The following is a 20,432-nucleotide window of genomic DNA, read 5'->3' on the forward strand; positions in this document are numbered from 1 at the left end:
TTTTATTGTATAATTGGGTGAATGGGATGTGTGATCTTTTGATCATACTCACCTGAAATTAAAAGGGGGTGTAACTTTTTTACCTTACCCCTTTCTTGGCTGCATTAGGGGGGTGTATAAGAAAGGAGTAGAACTTTGTCGCCTTGACGCCTCTGCTTCAAATTACTGAGAGAGAAAAAAACAAAGCTATAGAGTACTTAAAATATGTGTACACTATTATAGTTCATTCTTAGATACTGCAATCGCGTTTTGTTACAATCCTAAGTAAGTCACTACCGCTTTTTTTCCCAGAAGTCTAATATTAGGGATTCAAACCGCATCCGCCAATTAAAATAATTTTTATGCTTAGAAACTAATTTTGGGGCCGATTGTTACTAAAGTCGCTTATTTTTTACCTAATAATTCGCGGCCACAGACACAACAATCAGCAGCTATAGCCACAACAATCAGCAGCTACAGCCACAACAATATGCAGCTACAACCACAACAATCCTTAGATGCAGCCGCAACAATCCGCAGCCACAAACACAACAATCAGCAGCTATAGCTACGACAATCAGCAGCTATAACCATAACAATCAGCAGCTACAGCCACAACAATCCGCAGCTAGAGCCACAACAATCAGCAGCTCTAGCTACGACAATCAGCAGCTACAGCAACAACAATCCTTAGATGCAGCCGCAACAATCCGCAGCCACAAACACAACAATCAGCAGCTATAGCTACGACAATCAGCAGCTATAACCATAACAATCAGCAGCTACAGCCACAACAATCCGCAGCTAGAGCCACAACAATCAGCAGCTATAGCTACAACAATCAGCAGCAGCTACAGCCCCGACAATCTGCAGCTACAGCCACAACAATCCTTAGATGCAGCCGCAACAATCCGCAGCCACAGACACAACAATCAGCAGCTATAGCTACGACAATCAGCAGCTACAGCAATCCGCAGCTACAACCACAAAAATCCGCAGCTGCAGCCACAACAATCTGCAGCTGCAGCCACAACAAGCCGCAGCTGCATCCAAACAGCAAGTTTTGCAAATCCCTGATTAATTAATAACATTCGTAATTTATGACCAGTACTAGGAAATGACATTTTTTCGTATATAGAAAAGAATTATTAAGTGTTAGCAAATAAGATTATAACACTCATGATTTAGATCGCACGTATGTACTAGGCATAGTTCTGATCAAGTTCATTTGACTATAAAGCGTCTTTTTATATTCTACAATTGGACATTGTATGTTCTTTTGTTTGTCAGTAAAGATCTCACCAACCTCTGTACTGATTGATTTATACACCCTAGGGAATATTCTCATGTGTGCCAGGGTGGTTTTAAGCTATTGTTTGCCCTCTTTTTTAACTATAATTGTTGAAAATAGTGAAACGGCAGGACACATAGCTTACGTTCACCATTAGGACAAGATATAGAAAATAGATACACGTAAACACTATAAATTTTAAGTCGGTTATGGCGATGTAAAAACTTTGGCTGTACGTCCAGTCGTTTGGCCGACAGCATCCTTTGAAGTTATTTTCGTCTTATTTCCGACTTAATCTAATAGTCTACTTTTCTAAGCCCAATAATTTTGTACCTATTAAATATTCATTTTATATTAACAAAAATGGAAACAATCCTTTTATAAGAGTAACAAGATCTCTGTCTGCCTGTACCAAAGAATCTCGCTAACCGCTTTACATGGTAGGTTCTCATGGGGACTGGGAAAATTTATAACTATTTTGGGCGAGAGTACCCACCAAATATTTTTTAAAAAACTTTTCTTTTCAGAACTTAAATTAAAAACGGTTGTGGTCGACTCACTCGCCCAAAAAAGTCCCCTTAAAAAGTTTACTTTCTCTTTTTAAATCTAAACTAAAAAATGGGTTGTAGAAATCAACCCCCCCCCCCCTTGCATGTGCCTCCAGAGGCCTCAAGGGGGGAATAGCCGATTTTTCTTATGTAAAGTAACAGGACCTCTGTCTTTCAGTGTGTTTCGAAAGATCTAGCTGTATAGCCCTGACTACTTTTCCATAAAGATGTATTAGTCCCGGGAAGGTCTTTTTAAACTTGTTATAGAGAGAGAGGGGGGGGAGGGATAAATTAATCCTTAGAATAATCATTTTTACCCTTATTTCTGAAGGTTATTTAAATAAAATTAAAGTAAAAGAATAAGGAAGATTAGAGCTATGTATAATTTTCCCTTCAAGGCAAGAGCCTTGTTCAGATTTAGTATTGACAACGTCAAAATTCAAAATGCGGACTAAAATGTTTTGAAAAATCTTATGAAACATTACAGACAGACAGACAGTAACTAACTAACTAGACCCGCGACCGTGGCTCAACACGTAGCGCATCCGCTCGTCGTCGGGAAGGTGATAGGTTCGAATCTCGGTCCGACACCGCGTCATAACTAAAGACGTTAAAAATGGTTCCCACTGCTACTATGTCAGATACGCGACGTAAAAAGTTAGAGTGGGGGGAATGCCTTGGCCCAAAACAGGCGCCACTCGCTACCATGCACAGTTGGGACTTTTCAGACAAAGGTCGTGCATCTCAGAGAGTTGGTTGTCTGATAAGTGATTGGACACTTTACACCGCAATCATAAGTATTGTATGTATGTTCCAAGGTGCTTGGAGAGAGGTCTAGTACCCGAAGCGACACCTAGCCCCCCTAGAGTCTTTTTTACCTAACTAACTAACTAACAACAAGGATGTCCAAGGGGGAGGAGGGAAGGTGTGACAACCCCCGTAAAACGAATTTCGTGTTGACATAGGCACCTCAAATAAATTTTATCAATTTAGAAGCCCCTATTTAAAATTTTCCCTACCACTTAGAATGGGATACATAGTCCCCCCCCCCCCCCCCAATTACAAACATTTTTTTAAGGGGAAAAACATTATATCCCCAAATAAAAATGCTTTGACGTCCTTGTCTAACAAAGTAGGTTTTTACTACGAACATATGAATTATACTAATTTATTCTAAATTTATTTCATAGGTTATAATAATAATAATGATCAGATATTATGATAATAGTTAATCAATAATTTTCCATTAAAAAAACTTCAATATAGAAAATTATGTAAAATTTAGGTTACATACATTTCAATGACAATTTTCTTCATTTGAAGCGCAGCAATAACAAACTAACAAAAATGTACAATATCTTAAGATAAAATGTTTAAATATTTTTCTCGTATTCATTCGAATCCGGTGGATAGGAACCGGTTCTCATCCATATGAAAAAACTATGTCTAGCATTGTATTATATCCAGCTTTCTACGAATATAGAAATGTACAATCATAAGATTAAAACCAGTTTTTTAGCCCGTGCCTTCGGCACCTCGGGGCTAAAAAAACTAGTTTTAATCTTATAATTGTACATTCTATATCCGCGGAAAGCCGTTTATAATACGATGCGAGAAATAACTATTATTTCTTGATAATCTAAAAATTATGTTCTTATTAATGATTGAAATTTAATATTTAAGCAGGTATTATCAATAAACATAAGCGTGAAGAATGTGATATGGGGGGGGGGGGAAGGTTCAACAGTACCCCCCCCCCCTTACAATTGAAATTTGAAAGGCCGGCCTTCCTTTTTTTTACACTTTACACTTCTAACATTAACTCGACATTAATGAAATATATGATCATTAAATTGGTGCAGTTATGTTTTAATATACCACTTTTAAAGAATTAAAGCTTCGAATTATCCTTATAATCAGGGAGGGAATAGACAATAGACTGTAAATTATACCGGTACCCAAAGTTTATACAGTTTTCCCATTCGTTGTATTTAAAACTTTGGGTACTTTTATAAAAACTTTATGGGTTGGTTTAGACTAGCAGTGTCCAAACTTTACCACAAATAGTTATAATCTCTAGATGGGGTAATTTTATTTATCATCATAGGAATAAACATTAATTTATTGTCCATTGTCTTATCCCCTACTATCCCTGCCTTATTATAGAGTAGCAACGCTAATATAATACACGTGTATATTATTGCACATGGATAACTAAATTATTGCACAAGCGATGTGTTACAGAAAAAAGTAAAATTTTATTTAAGTATGCCTTTGAAACCAACTAATATCCGGTGAATTAGAACTAGTTCTCAGCCATACTGAAAAATTGTGTATAGCATCGAATTAAAGATATTTTTTCACAAAACTGGTTTTAATATTATAATTTTCATTTAATAACCGCGGAAATCTGTAATACGATACGATAACTATTACTAAATAGAAAAAAAACATTAATCAATTTTTAGAACAAATAACAATGGGTAAAATCCTACATAATTTCTAAGGCTTGCCTTTAAGTTTCAAAGCCTTGTACAGATATAAATGAAAATTTTAGTTATAGGAAACTCCTAATCTTAGGGTAGCCTTTCCAATTATTAGGAATAATATTTTTTTATGTAAAAAAAAAATATGAAAATACAATTTATACATATAAGGCCAAATAATGAAGTATTTAATAGTAGTTATTATTAGTTATTAGAATTAGGTACATATAGTCAATATTGGTTTTAATCATTATAGTTGGATCTAGTGCAGTTCACGGTAAAATGTTCCTAGTAGCGATTATTTCCAAAAATCTATAATTTTTAAAGGCTGCAAGCTGCCAAGCGGCCGAACGTACATATCATGCCCGTTCACCGTTTTGTACGGTATAAGGATGCCTACAAATAATCTAGAATAGCCAAGATCCAATGATGCACAGGGAAAGCTTCACTGAAGAAAAAAAACATAAAAGAAGTATTTTTTGCGCATATATGTGCACTGCGAGATAACTGTGCAATGTTAATTAATAACTATTCCAACTAATATTTGTAGGCCTTCTTTTGTCGGTTAAAATTTTGTGCAAGCATAATCTTTACGTCCCACCGTTTGGCCGTTAGACGCCGTCTAAAGTTCATAGATTTTTTAATGTAATCGTTACCAGGAACATTTTTCCGTAAATTGCACTTGACCCATATAGTTAATGAAATGTATTTACAAGCGTAACAACATCAATAGCTAGCGAAGCAGTAAAAATCATTATTTAAAGTAGTAAGGATTATTTGTCTAATTCTATATATTAACATTTTGAAAAGTACTTAAATTATTGAGTTTTACCCTTTTATGGAAGGTCAAGATATGCCCAGGGATAGTTTTAGGCCATTTCATTTACTTTTTTAATTCTTAGGATGGTTTCAGGCTATATTATCCTTCAAAAAGAAACTAGGGGCGTAGCCTCTAGTAGAAATATAAATTAAAAACTACAGGGCTCATGGCATAATTTCTATTCTATTATATTTATTCATTTTTAATGACGTCTCACAATAATTACTCCAAAACCATTGTTTCTGTTAGTCTGACTGACGAAGTATGTTATAGAGTAGTCGCACATAATCAAATTTACATGGTACATACATATTGGAAGACATTTTATAAATAACATGATCTGATATTTTGTAAAAAATATTAACAAGGACATACAAAAATATTAATAGTTAAATTAATGAAATAAAGTCTTTGTCTGCCAATCCCTGTAAAAGATGTAAGAAAAATGTAAAGAAAATAATAATTTAATCCAGGAAGGGATAGGATATTGAGCTGTTAATTACAGGTCCCCAAAGTTATCTTAATAAAACTTTGAGTACTCGAGGATTGAATTTTGGTGTTAAAACTTTTCAACTAATAGTTTAAATCTATAGAAAGGAAAATTTAGTATATCATCATTTGGGATGTACATTAATTTATTGTTCCTTAAGATCCCTGAGTTTAACAATAAGACATTTATCGATTATAATAAATTATTTTTATCACAACATGAATGTGCATTCACTTTCCCCTAAAATTACAGTAACAGAGTGTAATAAATCCGCGAGAAAAAACACTAAGTGTCACAAGAGTAAAGAAAAGAGAGAGTTACAGTTTGTGCTGTCTTAAAAATTTGCGGTTTCGAAGATTTACCACTGTGTTGTACGGAAGTGAAGGCGCACCGATTACCAATACCCAGGTATATAAAGGGATAAGACAATAGCCGATAAATTGATGCACATCCCCAATGGTGATACACAAACTTATCCCTTCAATGTAGATTACAAATAGTGATTAAAACGTTTGGACACTCAACTTAAAGAATCGACGAATCAAAATTCAATAAGAAACTAAAGTTGTTAAGCCAATAAATAAAAAAACTTTAATATAAAACTTTGGGGACTAGTGTAATACACAACACAATTTCCCCTCCCTCCCTGTCAATACCCGATATTGGTAAAATAACTAAGCTTTCAGTAATATTTTATAATTAAACATTTAGTGAAAAATTATTTGAAATTTTACAATTTGAGACTTCAATTCCTCGTCAATTTGTTCCTTGTTGACGTCATAACGTGTCTCAAAGTACAAATTATTAAAAATGAAATGTCTTATAATAACTATTTCTTATTTGTTGATCTTACAACCTTGGGGACTTTTATCGAATTTTGATTGGATGGTTTATTTAATTAAGTGTCCAAACGTTTCAACCACTATACTACACTATTTTATGTAATCTACAAAAGGAGTAATTTTGTGTTTCATTATTTGGGATGTACATATATCAATTTATTAGCCTTGTTCAAAGTAGAGACATTATAAATCTAGCAAAGGACACAACGGATAATTGTCCACACAGAATTCTCCTTGTTGAATATATTCCCTGAGGGTAGGGGCACTGTTCCAGAGGTTAACTGCAAGATTGCTTCCATAGAATCCCCTAAACCATATAATTATTATGAATAATTATCAAATCTTTTAGGTAGATTTGTAAAATAAAACTGCAAAGAAATATAGTTAGTAGCGAAGCTACTCTATAGTTAGTGTATGTCTATACGTACATACATCTGTCCGTCAATAAAAATTTAATAGCGTTTAAAGTATTTAAGATTACATGGTTTCGTGATTTTTTAAATAGTATTTATATTGACCGTTTTTTTTAATACTGGTATTTTTTCTGATCTTAGCCCTCGTAAAACTTTACATTTTAGAGACAATTTTTATTGTTTAATTTTTATATTAACATCTAAAGAACATAATCACTAACCGCTGCACTGGACCAATATAGCTTTAGTTTAAAGTTTCTAATAGGTTCTGGGGTGGTTTTTGTCTATTTTAGAGGAAACATGGACATTATGCTATTATAGTAGCAATACTTTTACGGAATAGATAAATACCTAAATTCATCATCATCCAATGTGCTTTTGATGGCCTTCTGAACAGTATTCATGAGAGGGGTAGATCTACATATAAACAGCTGAACACACGAGGTTGTGTTACCTAAACAAAATAAAAAATAAGATGATAATATCCATGAAAGCGAAGCTTGATCAAGCTATGGTCAGCTAGTATGTACCAAGAAATTAATATTTGATATAGCTTTACATAGACTCTAAATAATAAATATTAATTTGTTGGCACATACTAGCTGACCATGGATTGATTAGGCTCCACATTTATAAATCTTGTACTAAATGTTTTATAAACATTATATAGAGTCCATTGTCCTCGCTTTGTCCAAAACTAACATATAAGAAATTCAAACATACGGACCAATTAATCATATTTATATCTAAACTCATTTTTCGTGATGTACTACTTACTTATTAACACTACTGTTCTTGTTTTCCCGTATATGTACTTCTTTATTTTATCGTATGCTGTACGATAATGTGGGTTTTCTCGTATTCATTTCGAATACGAAAAAACTATGTCTAGCATCGTATTATATCCAGCTTTCTACGAATATAGAAATGTACAATCATAAGATTAAAATCAGTTTTTTTAGCCGGTGCCTCCGGCACCTCGGGGCTAAAAAAACTAGTTTTAATCTTATAATTGTACATTCTATATCCGCGGAAAGCCGTTTATAATACGATACGAGAAATAACTATTATTGTATGAAAAAAGTGTGTTAAAATAATTGATATTTTTTCTTACCAGTAGTGCTTTGCAATCTTTCAATCATAGTTGATGGGAGACTTTCATCCAATAAATTATTCTGAATCTCTCGTCCTTTTCTGAATAGATTTTAAATAAAACAAGGATAAACATATTCATTAAATATAGCTTTAAAGAAAACTAGGGCTTCGCCCCAAGAAGTTTGATCAACCTAATTTTTCCTTTTTTAGATTTTAAAGAAAAACCAGAAAAACTAAATTTTTATTTGGGAGGGATTTTTTTTGGGGGGGGGGGATGGGGTTTGTCGACCCCACTAATTTTTAGTATTAAAAAGAAAATTTGGGGGGGGGGGGGGGGGTAGGGCATAATTGAGGAATATCCAGAAAAAAAAATCTGTAATGATAAAGAACAAAAATATCTCTTCTGAATATTAAACTCATTGGTCAAAAAGTTTAGACATTTCAAGCTTTGAACCAACCAATCAAAATTTTAGGGTTTTTAAAAGTATTTAAGACAAAATTTTTTTGTCAATTTAGTTTAATCTAGTAAGGGTATATGCTGGGGTAAGGGTTATCGTTAATTTAGCCAGCTGCAAGCAATCCCTTTATTAAAGTACATACAAATCTGGTACCATCCATGTTATAATATATCAATTATTAGTATTATTATTACCTATCTGCTTCGTGTACTATTTCTTGAACAAATGGTAGAAATCCCTGAAAAATAAATCCACATCAAATACACTTTGCTGTAATCTTATGTGTTTTTAAATCTGAAGGTTTTTAATCCCCCTTCTTTGAAGACGAAGAAAGTTGCTCAAAAAAATTCTTACGTCATAAAAATGAGGGAAGAGGAGAGGAGGAGTGGGAAAGAAAATCCCTAAAAAAGAGATGGATAATCCCTCATTTTTATGACGTCACATTAAGGGACTTTCTTCGTCTTCCCCTTCTTTCTGTCTGTCCTTTTGTCTTTTTTCTGTAATTCTAGTTTTTAATCTCTTTTGGCATCTTTCATATCCCCCATTCTTACATGCAGGGGTAGTTATACTAACAATCAATTCTACAAAAAAAAATCACGAAACCTTACAAAGTATCTGGAAGTGTATCTTATTTTTGTCATGTAACTGAAGAGGGGTGGGAATGAAGAGGAGGACAAGGGGAGGGGGTTGTGGGGAAATTTTCCATCATAATTGTTTGTCAGATTATCATTCCCTTGTCCCTGCTTGCATGTTTTCTTCTCCTCTTATTTTATTTTCTTTCTCTCTCCGTCCCCCTTTTATATACCGTTTTTTAAATGCTTTGTTTGAAAGGAACTACTTTTAAATAATGTAATCGTCCTTGTTTATTTTAGTAGCATTTACTAGTTATTTCTCGCATTATAAACAGCTTTCCGCGGATATAGAATGTACAATTATTAGCCTTCGGCCTTCGGCACCTCGGGGCTAAAAAAACTGGTTTTAATCTTATGATTGTACATTTTTATATTCGTAGAAAGCTGGATATAATACGATGCTAGACATAATTTTTTCGTATGGATGAGAACCGGTTCCTATCCACCAGATTCGAATAAATACGAGAAAAGTTCTTTTTCTAGGCCGATAAATCAAGTAATTTTAATATGTCTAAATTAGTTTGAAAATTTTTCGTTGCATTTGGATGCAATTATTCTTGATTTAATTCACCTGTTGGGCAAGTAATCTGTATCTTGGCATGTTATCATCTAAACAATAAGAAAAAGTTATGTCTGTATCGCTCAGGGAGAAGGGGACATTCGACTGTAAATTATGCTGGTACCCAAAGTTTTTAACCTCTTTATCTTATTCGTTCACTCACAACGGTCCTACGACAAACGCAAGAGTCCCAAATGTCGGAGTGGACAAACGTCGGACAAACCTAACCTAACCTATTTTAGACCAACCTATAGGTTTTTTAAATGCCTAAACCCTGCGGGGGGTTTATTTGTTCATTCATATTTTAACCTAACCTAATTTGTAAAGAAATAATTAATAAAATTAATATTTTAACACTCCTGCGTTTGTCCACTCCGACGTTTGGGACTCCTGCGTTTGTCCACTCCGACGTTTGGGACTCCTGCGTTTGTCCTGGAACCATTTTATTTAGTTTTCTTCAAACATTTCCTTTGTTTATGGACTTATCTGTATAATTATGATATTCTTATAAAATCCTATTTTATAAAGTACTAAGCTTTTTTGTCTGTAGCAAAGAATTTCGCTAACCACTGAACCGATAGGGTTCTCCTTTACTGTGAAGCTTCTCATTGGTCCAGGAATGATTTATTACTATTTTAATGGAGAGTACCGTCCAAGGAGAAATCGACAATATTTAAAAGAGACTGCCACTGCACTGCACTGTATGACTTACAGGACTTCCCTTTGTACTATTTTATATCAAGTGTCGTTAGATACCTTAATTGACATAGAAAAGTACCGCTAAAGGCTTCTAGGGGCGTATCCGCTGGTATATGATAATACAATAATTAGCATTCCTTTCTTTATCCCTGAGGAAAAACCCCTAAGGTTAAAATAACACACGAAATATCTTTTAGAAAGCTTTGGCACATTTTTATCAAATCATTAAAACCAAAACAAATTAGAAAATTTCTACTGTCAATTTTTGCAATGCTCTTTTATTGCATTGCAAGTCTGTTAGTCCATCGGCCATGCACATACATAGACATATTAATGGTAATCTAAAAGATGACATAAAACCCTCAATCAACTGCTCTTTAAACATATTAATAACCAACATTATATTTTATAGTAACTGTTTGCGAGATCTTACTTGACTCAATATACACATAAATACAGCTACTCGAGATAAGAGAACAGGAACTTATAAATAGAAAAAGTTAAATTTGCAATGAATTTGTAAGAAAAAGTACAAAGTACATTTTAAGCAGGTGAATTTCTCAAGCTTTATATAGATTTATGAAATCCTTCAGTAAACAAGGCTTTTTAGGTCAATCTTACTAAAACAAGGATGACAACATCCATAAAAGCGAAGCACTGAAACGGATGGACAAACGGACATTAACATTTGTATAGTGTCTGAAACTGAATAATCAGAATATAAAAGTATCGAATGAGTCGAAGCAAAATTGTAAGTAAATTTGTTAAAAAACTGCTTGATACAGGATAATGTTTATGGACATACTTCCATTTTTAGGACTTGATTATAGAGTTGCTTCGTTTATACTATTGTTCTTTGTTGTCCCAGGAATTAATATACAAAAAATCAGATCAAACGGAAAATTAGATCACATAAAAATTTGTTTTTAAAAAAGTAGAAAAATCAACATGTTTAAAATGAACGTACGGACATTCTAGTAATGATTATAGAGTTGCTACGCTTTCTAACTCGTACCTAATTACTACAGGAATCATCGTGCAAAGTTTGAAATCGATAGGACCTGCCTAAATTAACGAATAAAAGCTATCTATCTCGGACGGACGGACGGACGTACGGACCGACCCTAATTATAGAAAAGCTTCGCTTTTAAAAACGCCAACGAACATACAGACACATTATAATTTGTCTACCTAAGAATGGATATAGAATATACGTGGATATTATGACAGGGGAGAAAGTGTCATCAATATGGGTTGCCATCATTATTGGTCAGTTCGTTTATTATGTTAGAGGGGAGGGGATGGGGTAAACAGAATGGTTGGGGCAAATTATAATTTTAGCCAGCTACAAGTTTCACATTATTAGAGTAGATAATAATTATGGCGTAAGATCCAAGTAATAATAAATCCATTTACCTAAGTTGCTAGCCCCAGTGAAGTAGTCAATAAGATAGGTGGAGAAGTAGGAGAGAACGTTGATAGCAGTTCTAGCCATGTTGTTATCCTCAAATCCAAATAGTCGCAGCACCGTTGTCAACTTAAAATAATAATAAAATTGGAATTAGTTTGAAAGACGAACTTTTCTACATTGTGGGTTGTTTCTTTAGTAAGTAACTAAAGGGTGTTCAAAAAAAATGCGGACTTTTTTAAAATTGACATTGCGCAGCTTGTGTTAATAGTAGAAAAATGTTATGCATATCGTTAGAATCGCTATGAACTCTATTTTTTGGAAATATAAGAACGGATCCTGTGCTACGTATAGTTAGGGAGCTACTTGATAAAATATCCCAACTGATGTAAAACTTGACTTGCGAGTAAATTTTAAAATATAACTAACTTCTTAGCGGTTCTAACGCTATGCGTAGTATTTTTCTACTATTAACACAAGCTGCGCAATTTCAATTTTTAAAAAGTCCGCATTTTTTAGTTGCTTTAGTTGCTCTTAGCCTCAGGAAAATAGCCTTAAAACACCATAGGGCATTTATAAAGCTTCCCTGATAAGTACAAAATATTTAACCAAGTAATTGCTAAGATCTATAAATTAAGACAGAAAAAAACTTACTACTTTATATTACAGGATAGACATACGTATATCGTAAGTCTATATTAACCATGCTGAATAAAAGTATTTTTTTGGATTTTTGTTCTAAATTCTATATAATGTTAAAAATTCAAAGTTAATCTATAGTTGTTATTGTTTGTTTGTCGGACTGTCCGACTTCTTTATGATTGTATATTTTTATATTCGTAGAAAGCTGGATATAATAAGATGCTAGACATAGTTTTCTCGTATGGATGAGAACCGGTTCCTATCCACCGGATTCGAATGAATACGAGAAAAATATATATTTTTTAAATATTTACCAGTGTATGTACAATGCTGTTTGTTGTCTCTATTTCACCCATTCTACTTAATGATTCCTAAAAAAAATACATGGATGACAAAAATATTTATGAGCAAACGTAAAAAAGTGAAATAGAGAGTATTTGTTCAGTGGTGATAATTGTAAAAAAAGGAAGAAAAATAAAGAGAAAGAATTAAAGAAAATCACGAAACCTTGATAATATAAATATATTGACGGATTGACGGACCAACTGAGTTGTAAACTGAAATGAGGTAAATAACAAAGAATAACAACTTCAAGAGCAGCCAAGAAAATATCATAACTGACTGACGGAGGGACTCTCGGACGTACTAACGGGTAAGGACAGACAAATCAAATTTATAGAGTAGCTTATATTCAAACTTAAATTATAATCTACAGCTGTAGTGGTGATTTTCCATGCATTATGCAATTATAATAATCAAGTTTAAGATTGAACAACTAGGGGAAGAGGTTACTTTGTTCATTATTATATGGGGGTGTAAATTAATTTATCGACAATTGTCTTTTCCCATAAGATCCCTGAAATTACCTGTGCAAAAACAGAGGCAGAATCTCTCACTAATCCAACTTCGGATATCAGTTTACTAAAAGAACAACAGTTGTATATCTAATGGTAGCTATGCAACGTGTTTCAATCAATTTAAGCATGTTGATTCCTATTACAGTCAGGTACAATTTAGAAAGCGTAGCAACACTATAATCATGATTAGAAAGTCCATTATTTTTCGGGAAAAATTGGTTTTATTATCCGTTTCATTTAAATTTTTAATAATGGGGTAAAGGGGGTAGATGGGGGGTCGTTATTTTAACCAGCTACACGTTTCACTTTATTACAGCACGTAATAATATGTTGTAAGATCCAAGTAATAATGAATCCATTATTGTACGTAATTTTTATTAGTTTTGATGAGACATCTAAACTGTCTTATTTGTGGATTTTTATGGATGTAATCAACCTTGCTAAATATATTTTACCTAATCATTCCAAGAGTAGAGTCGGATCCAGAAACAGTTTCAAGTAAACTAAAACGTATGTTGGCTATTAACACTGTTATTTATCTCTATTTAGCATTTTGATCTTTCTCAACCTTTCTCTGTGTTTTCAAATTTTTTTTCTTTATTTGTTCCTTTTTCTTCTTTAAGTCCATCTTACATCTCTATCTATTTATCTTTTTTCTCTCTTTTTTCTCTCTTTTCTCTCTCTTTTTTCTCTCTTTTTTCTCTCTTTTTTCTCTCTTTTTCCTCTCTTTTTTCTCTCTTTTTTCTCTCTTTTTTCTCTCTTTTTTCTCTCTTTTCTCTCTCTTTTTTCTCTCTTTTCTCTCTCTTTTTTCTCTCTTTTTTCTCTCTTTTTTCTCTCTTTTTTCTCTCTTTTTTCTCTCTTTTCTCTCTCTTTTTTCTCTCTTTTTTCTCTCTTTTTTCTCTCTATCTTTCCATCCCTCTCCCCCACATACTCCCTCTTTCTCTCTCTCTCTCTATGTATTTATCTTCATTCTCTATTTTCTCTCTATTTTTTGCTTCCCCCCCCCCACTACCTCTCTCTCTTTCATTCTATCTGTCTATTTATCTTTTTTTATCTCCTTCTTTGTTTCTCTCTCCTTTATATCTCGTTTAGATTGCCATGTCCATGGACTTTTTACCTTAAAAATCTTGGATCTCCGATAGATTCAAGGAGTTTAGTATCACTGTAGGTAGAGGGTATTAAAACTGGCAAAATTGTAAATGTAAGAATGCTTTTAAATAACATTTTGTTTCTAGAAAAATATAATTCAATATTTCATTAATAAGAAAATCACAATATACATTACACATAGACGTTAACAACAATAATGAATCACTGAAATAACAAGGATGACAACATCCATAAAAGCGAAGCACTTAAACGGTCGGTTAGAACTGAATAATCAGAATATCAATGTATAAGAGTCGAAGCATAATTGTAAGTAAATTTGTTGAAAAACTGCTTGATACAGGATAATGTTTATGGACATACTTACATTTTTAGGGCTTGATTATAGAGTTGCTTCGCTTAAAATATTGTACTTTGTTGTCCCAGTAATTGGTATACCAAAAATCAGATCAATCGGATAATTAGATCACTTAAAAAATTATTCAAAAAATAAAAAAATCAACATGTTTAAAATGGACGTACGGACATTCTGGTAATGATCTTTGTTTGATTTTACCAAGTTGTGTGCACATCTATCTACAGGGTGGTGTAAAACTATTAGAGGTTGGAAATGGGGTAGTTCTTTCCAATATCTTGATTTAGGGAGGTGTAGAAACCCCCTTTCCGCAAACCATTGAAACAATTACAAAATAAAGCCGTAATATTGTTTGTCCGCTAAGATCTCGCTAAAAATAAAACCAATTTGGTGTTCTATTTTAAGAACCTACGCTATATGTCCTGGGATGTTTTTTTACCTTCCCACAACCTAATACAGAACACCTAGATGCTAGAGGCGCAGCTGATAGTTTTAAGAAAATATAATCACAATCAAACATTCAAATCATCTATATTTAGTACTAGCAGTTGCGCCCTTATACTCTAGGGGATTTATATTCGAAGGTATAAGCAAGGCGGAAAAATAGCCAAAACCCTTTTAGAACCCATTAGAAGCTTCACTGCAAAGGAGAACCATATCAAAAAAACCCTTCTACTTGATATTATAAAATATATATATGGTTGATAACAGAATGTAAGTAAAAGCCACTTTCACTTAAGCCTATATCTAAGACTTTCGTTGGTTGGTCAACGTTATAACTGAACTAACTAGTACTACGGACAAGCAAAAATAAAACTGTTTTCCCTTTCCGGCTAAACGCACGGACACACACACACACACACACACACACACACACACACATACACACACTTACACACACATACACACACATACACACATATAAGTAGCGAGATTTTTCTCAAAAGAAATTTTCTAACTGTTGATTATTTTATCCCGTAGCTATCATAGACAGAAATTATAGACAAATATTCATGTAATATATTTGTGATATTAATATTATAAATTTAAGTTTTGCAGATTTAATAAAGAAAAGCATTAAGATGAATATAATAAAAATTAGAATTTTGAAATGATTAAATTTTTGGCCTTATCTCATGGTAAGCTATTCGCCATAGCAAATAATTGTTACAGGGCCTAAAAAATATTATGACTGAGTAAATTAAAGGATACATTTGTTACGTAATTTATGTTCAATATTTAAAATCTGTTTTTTAGGTGCAGAAAGGGTTTTTATTCAGCGAAAATGAATCGTGCTGAAATAGTTATTTACTATATTGTATTATAGACAACTTTCCGTAAATATTAAATTAAAACATAGTCTTGGAAAATGGTCTATAATGCAATAAGAAATATAATTTTTCAGTGTGGATAAGTAAGAACTGATTTAAATCCAGCGGATATAAATCTGTTATAATGTCACATTGGAAAGGCAATTATTGATCAAAATATCTGTCTTTATCCCAAAGAACAGATTAAATTAAACGGCTGGGTAATATTATTGATAGCTTACAAGGGCGTATTTATTACAAGAATTTTGTCCTATCTTTGGACGGGAATTTAGAACTAACCTCGTCATAACAAATGACGTTAAAGTTGTATATATTGCTGCTATATCAGGTGAAATTGCTAGGAATACAAGAATGCATTGGCCTAAAACAGACGAAACCTATTACCATGTACTGTTAGGACTCCAAGACAAGGATCAGGCAATCAAAGAGCAGATCACTAAAGCACTCCATTACTAAAATATAGTTGACTAGAAATTCCCCCTGGATACGTTAACTTGACATCATCTAAAAATGATGGTGAGTGAAATAGAAAGTTTTTTTTCTTACAGAATTAAATTAATTGTTTAAATGTTTAAACATAAACCGTTCAGATTTAAAGAGCATAAAAAAAGCAATAATTAATTAAGGGTAATTATGTTTATAAGCAGGGGAACAATCCTATACTATAAAGTAGTAAGATTTTGTTTGTTACTTTGTTAAGATCTTCATAATTAGGGAAGCTTTACACAAGTCCCATGTGGGTTTCACGTTTATTAAGTCCTATTATGGTTTTAGGCTATTTTATGCAGGCACATTCCTATCCCTTTGATTACAGAGCCACTGAATGACAAAATTAAAAATGTATTTTTTGTACCAATTTTTGTGAAAATTATATTTGATTTGATTAGGTTCTATCTCTCAGAAAATCATTCTAGGCAGGTTTTAATCTACTCAGAGCAAAATTGTTTATATCTCAACAAGCATTTAAATGAGTTTGTAACTATGAAGAAACACTTTAAAATCAAATGCCCGGAAAAACGTCTGTCATTTGAATGGATATATTATTACTTGGATGTTAAACCAGATTTGTATGTTCACTGATAAAGTGAAACCCGCTGCGGGCTAAAATAACAATACCCTTCATCCACCCCCCTTACCCCATATCCTCCCCTCATACTAGATGAACAAACTAATCAATATGTGAGGTCCATACTAGTTACCTAAATTGATGCAAATTTTTCTTCTGTCATAATATCCACGTATATTCTATTTCCATTGTCATTTGTTAAGTGGTATAGATATTCTAAAAAATACATTTATAGACAAGTATAACAAATTCAAAAAAAAAGATAAAAAATTAATGAAATTCCATGAACAAGCTTTCAGACATAGTTTGTTAGGGCATAGTTGTTCATAGGTTATGGAAATGAATAAAAAAATATTTAATCCTTAGTTAATATCAAATCCGCATTTTTTCAAAATACCAAAGTACCAATGAAGAATATAAATAAAGATATTTAGCGATAGAAAGATGAGGTGTTGTAATAATAATAGGCAGTTCTAATGTTTTGAAAATTTTATACACATGCGGAAGTGGTTTCACACCCTTTCTCAAACACTTTCAAATTAAAAAACATGATTGAGTAACTTTTTATCAAGAGCAGTGTAAAATCTGCTTACAAATACAAGAATAATTAGGCTAAAAACAGCGAAGATTAGCTTATAAAAAATTTGTTTAGATACTTTATCTTAATTGACAAAATAGAAAAATTACCTTTCCTTTTTTCAAATAAATTTGTCATGACGACATTTTAAAATATTACAGTGATGACTTAAGTTAGTTTAGAAAAGAGCAAAGGTTGTGATATTTCGATGATACTCTATAAGTGTTCTTTTTGTGTTTATGTCTGTCTGTAAATATATCAATACATAGTACATATTAATAGAAGATTCGTGAAAATGGGATTAGACGGGTGAAATATACGGCCCGACAGCCTTTAATTTGTGCTAATTTGGCTCTTTCTTTTCAAAGTTTAGAGACATATGTTCTAAATGTATTGTACATGCATGAATATATGTATAATATATAAAAGTAACAGAATGTATGTCTTCCTGTCTTTAGCTTAGGTTCTCGCTGGACCGTTTGGGTTTTCCTTAACAGTTTAGCGTTATATAGTTCCTGGGAAGATTTATAACTATTTTGGGAAGGTACCTATATCCTCCTAAATATCCCCCCCCCCCCCTGGGAAAATTTACCTCAAATATTTTCCCGCCAAAATTATTCAATTTTACGCTAAGGTAATTTATTTACATCTTTGTAAAAACACTGATAAGAAATATCAACAAGTTTTATTTGAACAACTGCACAACTTCTGTTCTGATATCCTAGCAGAAATGGGAACAATTCGTTTTCCTAACCGGAGGTTTACCGGAATATTCTCTAAAATTGTAATGGTGTCCGAAAATTAAAAAAAGGTGTTGCTTTAAAAAGTTTTTTTTTACTGTTCGCATTTCTTCGGTGTTTTATTTATGAAATAAGTTGTTTGGTTAAATGTTTTTTTTGTAATTTGATGGTTATATTTCTTTTATTTTTTTGTGTGCATCATCGCAGAAAAAAATGAAGTGTTCAATGATTAAAAACTGAAAATATTTTTAAACGGTATTTCTAAACACTGCACTGTGTTAAATATTTTGAACATATGGAAACGAACTATCGTGAAAATGACAAGGATATCAGAACTGAATTAATATCAGGTGTTGTCAGGGATAAGGGATAGCACAATAGACGCTAAATCTTTCTTCTCCCAAATATTTTCATTTCAAATACGGTGATGTTAGCTAAGGAACATTGGAGAAAAGTAAGGGCTGTAGATTAGATTTACAACCAATGATCTCTACCACCCTGAGGGTTGGAGAGTTTTTCAAATTGTGTTCATTGAAGCGAGACTTAATTTATAAAAATCAAACATAACATGGTGTTTCTATGGACACTTCAAAATTTCTTATATAAATTTTTTATTCGAGTATATTTCATATTTGTAAATGTTAGGGTGAAATTACTTTTTGCTCCTTTAGACTGACAAATTGTTTTAATGCTGTTTTATAATTAACTAGTGGATGAGCCCATAGACGTCCAAGGGGGGAGGGTAAAGTGGGGATTTCCCCCCCTCCCCAAACGAATTTACCTCTACCCTGGGGGTGCCGTAGGCACCCCCAACCATTTAGGAGATTGCCAACAGATTTCAAGGGGGGTAATTACCCCCCCCCCAAGCAAATTTTACCCCCAGGGGAAAAACTTTTTTGGGATGGGGAGAAAAAGTTCGCCATTTTACCCACTGGTGACAGAAGTTCGGGATCTTAGATATTATGGATCTTTTCAAACCTGTTTACCCCTCCCCTATTTTCATTGTACATGAACCAGAAATTTCTGGATACACCCCTTCAAAGCTCTTTCAATATGTTGCTACAGTTCAACAAATTTAAATTGTAAATTGCCGTTACTAATTTATTGTTAATTACTAGCTTATATAACTATTAAATATGTAACAACGTACAGCCAGAAGTAAATAAAAACAAAAAACTATACTACTTAATAAATGGATAAGGATAATAGTAATTTTCGATTAGTATTATAGATAGCTGCTCTAAGCCCCGGGCTAACAAAACTGGTAGGTATTAATTTTATGATTTTTATAATAAAATTCGCCAAAAATTGTCTATAATACGATGCTATACATGATTTTTCAGTATTGTTGAGAACTGGTTCCAATCCAGGGGATCTTAATCGATTCTGAAGCCATACTGGAAATTTTTAGTAAGATAAAAGTTATGCTTGAAAATTGTTTTATTAGCTATTATTATAAATAGATTGATTAAGGTGCGGCAAGGGGCCCGACTGTTAAGGGTTAATATTCTGCTAATTCAGTTCTGACAATCTTCAAGTGTTAATGTTCGTTTGTCCTTCCATTTCAGAGCTTCGCTTTTATAGATGTTGTCATTCTTGTTTTACTATTTCTATTAAAATCTAAAATGATAGATTGGGTTATCAAATTAGACTCTCCCCTCCTCAAGTACCCCTAGGTTCCTCTAGGGGCGTAGTCGTTAGTCTTATAATATAGCAAGGGTGTACAATGGATGGTGGGTAAAAAGATAGTTTAGGTAAGTATAGGTAGGGTAGCCTCAGAGGTCTAGGCTTAATCCCGGCGGCTTTACAAAAAGAAAAACTAACACCAATCTTTACATTTTCTTCTCAAAATAAGGTGTGGTGGGGTCTATGCTTTCTATTCACTTGAAGGTAAAGCACTAACAATATAAATGTATTGCCATTTTCAAAAAAAAATTAATAACTTCTGACATCAAATATATTTTATCTTATATTTACTGTTTTATATTAATACCTACTATTAACAAATTTAGTAGAGATTATAAAATGGATATGTAA

The 20,432-nt window shown here is 32.9% G+C and overlaps 1 protein-coding gene across 1 annotated transcript; it reads right to left on the minus strand.

Moving 5' to 3' along the window:
• Positions 1–5,623: 5,623 nt before the first annotated feature.
• Positions 5,624–14,469, minus strand: LOC145329065 (uncharacterized). The gene is made up of 10 exons (XM_080173082.1): positions 14,337–14,469; positions 13,675–13,722; positions 13,229–13,283; positions 12,677–12,733; positions 11,729–11,849; positions 9,626–9,663; positions 8,617–8,660; positions 7,984–8,063; positions 7,221–7,323; positions 5,624–6,763 (listed from the first exon to the last, which is right to left on the minus strand). The coding sequence occupies exons 1-10, from the start codon at positions 14,441–14,443 to the stop codon at positions 6,640–6,642; spliced, it is 777 nt and encodes a 258-aa protein (XP_080029208.1). The 5' UTR covers positions 14,444–14,469; the 3' UTR covers positions 5,624–6,639.
• Positions 14,470–20,432: the final 5,963 nt, after the last annotated feature.

Source organism: Acartia tonsa, chromosome 9, assembly GCF_053477335.1.
Source record: "Acartia tonsa isolate MP-2025a chromosome 9, ASM5347733v1, whole genome shotgun sequence".
Taxonomy (NCBI): Eukaryota; Metazoa; Arthropoda; class Copepoda; order Calanoida; family Acartiidae; genus Acartia; species Acartia tonsa.

What these genes read in the sequence shown, in the direction of transcription:
- LOC145329065 (XM_080173082.1), bottom strand. Translation starts at nt 14,443, where the DNA reads ATGTTATTTAAAAGCATTCTTACATTTACAATTTTGCCAGTTTTAATA. An exon ending in CACTGGGGCTAGCAACTTAG is followed by an intron (nt 9,664 to 11,728) that starts GTAAATGGATTT and finishes CTTATTGTTTAG; the next exon opens with ATGATAACATGCCAAGATAC. An exon ending in ACAGATTACTTGCCCAACAG is followed by an intron (nt 8,661 to 9,625) that starts GTGAATTAAATC and finishes TTTATTTTTCAG; the next exon opens with GGATTTCTACCATTTGTTCA.